This window comes from Microtus ochrogaster, unplaced genomic scaffold (assembly GCF_000317375.1).
Source record: "Microtus ochrogaster isolate Prairie Vole_2 unplaced genomic scaffold, MicOch1.0 UNK87, whole genome shotgun sequence".
Lineage (NCBI taxonomy): Eukaryota > Metazoa > Chordata > Mammalia > Rodentia > Cricetidae > Microtus > Microtus ochrogaster.
Genome location: NW_004949185.1, coordinates 1,445,309 through 1,449,859, shown reverse-complemented (window position 1 = coordinate 1,449,859; position 4,551 = coordinate 1,445,309). Strand labels below are relative to the sequence as shown.

The 4,551-nt window shown below is 59.0% G+C and overlaps 2 protein-coding genes across 2 annotated transcripts in view; both read left to right on the top strand.

Moving 5' to 3' along the window:
• The window catches only part of LOC101994656 (RT1 class I histocompatibility antigen, AA alpha chain-like), a 629,094-nt gene that overhangs the window by 153,849 nt on the left and 470,694 nt on the right, over nucleotides 1–4,551 (top strand). The gene's annotated exons all lie outside the window — the stretch shown is intronic.
• Nucleotides 1–4,551, top strand: part of Tnxb (tenascin XB) — a 61,761-nt gene that overhangs the window by 22,743 nt on the left and 34,467 nt on the right. The window contains exons 7-10 of the mRNA XM_013355021.2: nucleotides 505–798; nucleotides 2,102–2,392; nucleotides 2,718–3,008; nucleotides 4,278–4,550. Coding sequence (XP_013210475.1) covers nucleotides 505–798; nucleotides 2,102–2,392; nucleotides 2,718–3,008; nucleotides 4,278–4,550 — 1,149 coding nt within the window. The remainder of the gene's footprint in view (nucleotides 1–504; nucleotides 799–2,101; nucleotides 2,393–2,717; nucleotides 3,009–4,277; nucleotide 4,551) is intronic.

Sequence of the window (4,551 nt, the reverse complement as noted above, 5' to 3'; positions counted from 1 at the left end):
TGTGTGTGTTGTGTTCAGGGGTTCTACTGCCGTCACAACTTCAGAGATGGGTGGGAAGGACAGGTCTGGACGCCTGGCCCTCACACCCCCGGGGTTCTCCCTGTGAGACTAGAGTGGTCTCCACCCCCGGGTTCTCCCTGTGAGACTAGAGTGGTCTCCTGGTTCAGTTCTGGAATAAGCTGACAATTAGGAGAGAGGGGAGCAAGGGAGAGAGCAGCTCAGGGGTTTGGGGAGCCTGAAGACTGCTCTGAAGCACCAGTGGAGCTTCTAGTGGGGAGGCTAGAAACTCCCAGGTAATGCCATAGGGGACACGAAGCTCTCCTTAAGGTTTTAGGGTACAGAGGTGGAGCCATCAAGAGGGGACTTAGAGAAAATGTATCTTTCTCAGGAGGGTCAGGGATAGAGGCATCCAGGATGAGGTGGGTGAGGCAGAGCAGAGGGCAGGAGACAGGGTGAAGGGGAGCGGTTGGTCCAGCATTGCTTTGTCTTTGTCCCAAATGCCAGACAGGACTGAGGAGCAGCCTGGGAAACCATCGGTCCTACCGCGCCTGGGTGAGCTGACGGTGACAGACCTGACTTCTGACTCCCTGCTCCTGCACTGGACTGTCCCCGAGGGGGAGTTCGAGTCCTTTGTGATCCAGTACAAGGACAAAGATGGGCCCCAGGTGATACCTGTGGAGGGACCCCAGCGCTCAGCACCCGTTACATCCTTGGAACCGGGGCGCAAGTACAGATTTGTTCTGTATGGGCTAGTCGGCAAGAAGAGGCATGGCCCTTTGGTGGCTGAAGCCAAGATCTGTGAGTGACAGCAGGCACCCCTGCCCTTCACTTTGTCATGCTGAAGTAATTTGCCCCAGAGCTTTAGGGTCCAGGGAGATGGTGTGGGGTCCATAGCACCCTGTGCTGTGTTACACCCTGAAGGGAAAGCACCGGGGGGGGGGGCAGCAGAGGTGAGGAGGTAGGTGCAGCAGAGGGGGTGGTCTCCCAGAGAACCCACAGCATTCTTCTGGCTGGAGCGCAGGACATGTGGGGTGCTGAAGACTTAGTCCTGGGGTTCTGTGGGCTGTGGGGGATGTTCGACCTCATTTGGGAGCCCCGAGGGACCCCGGAAGGCCTCTGGATGAGAGTGAAGTGATGGGCTACATTAGAAACAGCAGTGTCTGCTCCTGGGGCATGACAGGGAATCAGTCAGCAGCTGGTGACTGACGGCTGATGCAGGAGGACTGGGTGTGAGAGGAGAGCCTGGAGGCCAGGTCCCCCCCCCCCCCCCGTTCAGCCACTTCTGTCCCCCAGGCGGCAGCAGGGGGGGAACAATACAGGGCAGGACATTCAGAAAAATACCTTCTGTGTGTCTCTGGAGCCAGTGCGCTCAGGGCATTCTTGAACGACCATAGGTCCTATGAGCAGCCTTAAGTGGCACCACTGAGGTACAGAGGGTTGCCTGAGCGCGATCACAGGGACCTCAACTGTGACCTGGTAGCTGTGGGGAACAGAGGTGGAGAAGCTCCAGGATAGTGCCCCAGATGCTGGGAGGAGGGGGCAGCCAGGCAGGGTCCACAGGAATGAGTTAGGGCTCTCCAGGGTCCACAGGATTTAGCAATGGCCAGGTCACCAGGAGCTGCCCGATGGAGGGCAGAGCTGGATTGGAGGTGATGGATACAGACATTTTTGGAATCCTTTGGCAACAGAGTGCAAAGAAAGAGATAGGTTGGTTCAGAAAGCGGGTACAGGCAGGGACAGGGGCTTGGCAGACCGCGGCAGGTGTGGGTGCACCCACGGGTGTCCTCTCCTGAAGGAGAAACTAAAAGCTAAGCTGGAAGTATGGAGGCTGCCTAGGGAGATTTCACACAGATGTGAAAGGCTGGCTGTGTTCCCCCGAGCCTCCGGAGCCGGAGCCTCTTCCCCTTGGCTGGGAGTATAGTGCATTAGGCTGTTTAGAAGGTGTCGCTCCTTCCTGCAATCCGGTCCAGCCCCTCGACAGAGCTCGCAGCTCGGGAGACCACGCTGGCTCCCTCTCCAATCATGCGTCGTTGCACAGGGAGCAGCCTGCCCAGGGCCGCCTTCCTCCCATGACTCTCCTGTCTCTACTCCCCCTTCCCAGTGCCTCAGAGTGACCCCAACCCAGCATCTCCACCCCGCCTGGGAGAGTTGTGGGTAACAGACCCCACCCCGGATTCCCTGCACCTCTCTTGGACTGTTCCTGGGGGCCAGTTTGACTCCTTCATGGTCCAGTACAGAGACAAGGAAGGACGGCCCCTTGTGGTGCCAGTGGAGGGGCCTGAGCGGTCAGCGGTAATCTCCCCCCTGGAGCCCAATCACAAGTACAGATTCACTCTGTTTGGGATTGCCAATAAGAAGCGGTATGGGCCCCTCACTGCGGACGGCACTACCGGTGAGTGGCTGCCACCTAAGCCTTGTGTCCTCTTCTTGATCTCTGCCCGCTCTCCCTCAGCCAGGAAGCAGCTGAGCCTCCCAGCAAAATGGCTGATCCCAACACTCTGGCCCTGCTCCCAGGCTAAGGGGCAGCCAGCTTTCCCTGCACAGCTAGGCCCCTTCCATCCCATTCAGGGTGCTCCCTTAAGCCCAGGAGTTGTGTCATACGCTGGCTGTGCCCAGCTTCCCAGGGTCGGGTGTTTAGAATGCGTACCCCAGGTCCAAATCTCAACTCCCATCCCAGGCTGTGGGTTCTGTACATGGCTCATTCTTTTTGCTTACAGCCCCAGACAGGAAAGAGGAGTCCTCTGAGCAGCCCCTCCTGGGGGAACTGACGGTGACTGGCGTGACCCCGGACTCCCTGCATCTGTCCTGGACGGTGGCCCAGGGCCCCTTCGACTCCTTTGTGATCCAATACAAGGATGCCCAGGGGCAGCCCCAGACTGTGCCCGTCACGGGGGATGAGAATGAGGTCACTGTCCCTGGCCTGGAGTCCAACAGGAAGTATAAGATGAACCTCTACGGGCTTCGTGGCAAGCAGCGTGTGGGGCCCGTGTCTGTGGTGGCCAAAACTGGTGAGTCAGAACCCACACTGCTGGCCCCAGGCCCCAGACAGGGCTGCCCCCCCTCCACTCCACCTTCCATCTCTGCAGTCCTCCTGCTGAGACCTCTGCCTCCTTCCTCCCAGCTGCTCTTCTGTCCCCACGTCCATCCCGGGACTCCTTTCCCAGGCTCTGGATCCTCACACTGCTTCCCGAGTTCGCTTTCCCCATTCCGAACAGCCAGACCCTCTCCTCCAGGCCCTTCTACTTCAGCCAGAGTTTGCAGCTGCTTCTCCTGGACGCCTTCAGTCCTGACTCAGTCCCTGGCCATCACTGCTGGGCTCCTGCCTTCGGCTCCGGCACCCTGACCCCATGGCTGCTCTGTGCAGGGGTGGCAGGGCCAGGGGGCCATGTTGCTCCAGCCTCTTTCCACACGGAAAGGAGTCTTTAGCCTCCACTCCCCAGCTCCTAGTCTGGCTCTGAGCCTTATCTGTCCCTCCCGTTCCTCCACGTCCCCAGCCCCTCCGGTCCGCTGGTGATACGCTGCTAGGGAGAATGGTCTTTGGAGGCCGCTGCCCGTCCCTTACTACTGACTTCATAAGTCAGTGCCCATAGGGTCTTGGGCCAGTCACTTAATCTCGCTGCTTCTGGCTTCTGTTCTGCCAAGCGGGGGTCTTTATGATGATACCCCTTGGCACTGTTAATATCCGAAGCATGGTAAGACACACCCTTAACACAGTGCCTTGAAGGCTGAGGCAGGAGATTTGCTGAATCCCAAGTCAGGCTGGGCTGCACAGTAAGACCTTACCTAAAGTACAGCCGACTCTGCCTCAGAACACCTGTGCGCCAGTTTTGCGGAAGCCGAGCCACCGCTGCCTCCCCAGCACCCCCTTTTGCTCCTGACCTCCCCACATAACACCATAGCCACTGTTTGCCTCTTGTCTGCTCCCTCCCCGTCCTGCCCCTGTTCTTCAAAGAACCCCAGGGTCTCAGAAATCCACTTCAGGGAACAGTAGTGGGGACCCTGGGTGGGGCCCAGGGAGGAGCAGGACTCTCCCCAGGCCCGCCTACCCGATGCCACCTTCCCTGAATTCTAGGCAGTGACCTTACCTCAGCAAAGCATTCCTTAGAAATGGTGGGGTCTGGTGTAGGGAGGGAGCAGGCAGCTTCAGAAGGTCGCTTTAGGGACTGGGTGTTGGATACCAAGGCCGCAGGGGTCCTAAGACTTCAGGAGAGGAGCACTTGTGCTTTGGTGCCCCGCTGACTGGCTGTCACTGTTAAGTGCCTGCTCTCTTTCCTCAGCCCCACCACACATTGTGGGTCAGCCCCCCAGCCCCCCAGAGCCCAGCACAGAGGCCCCAGAGCCCCTCAAGAAACCGCTTCTAGGAGAGCTGACTGTGACAGACGCCACTCCTGACTCCCTGAGCCTCTCCTGGACAGTCCCCGAAGGACAGTTTGACCACTTCCTGATCCAGTACAGAAACGGGGATGGGCAGCCCAAGGTGGTGCGGGTGCCAGGGCACGAGGACCAGGTCACCATCCCCGGCCTGGAGCCAGACCACAAGTACAAGATGAA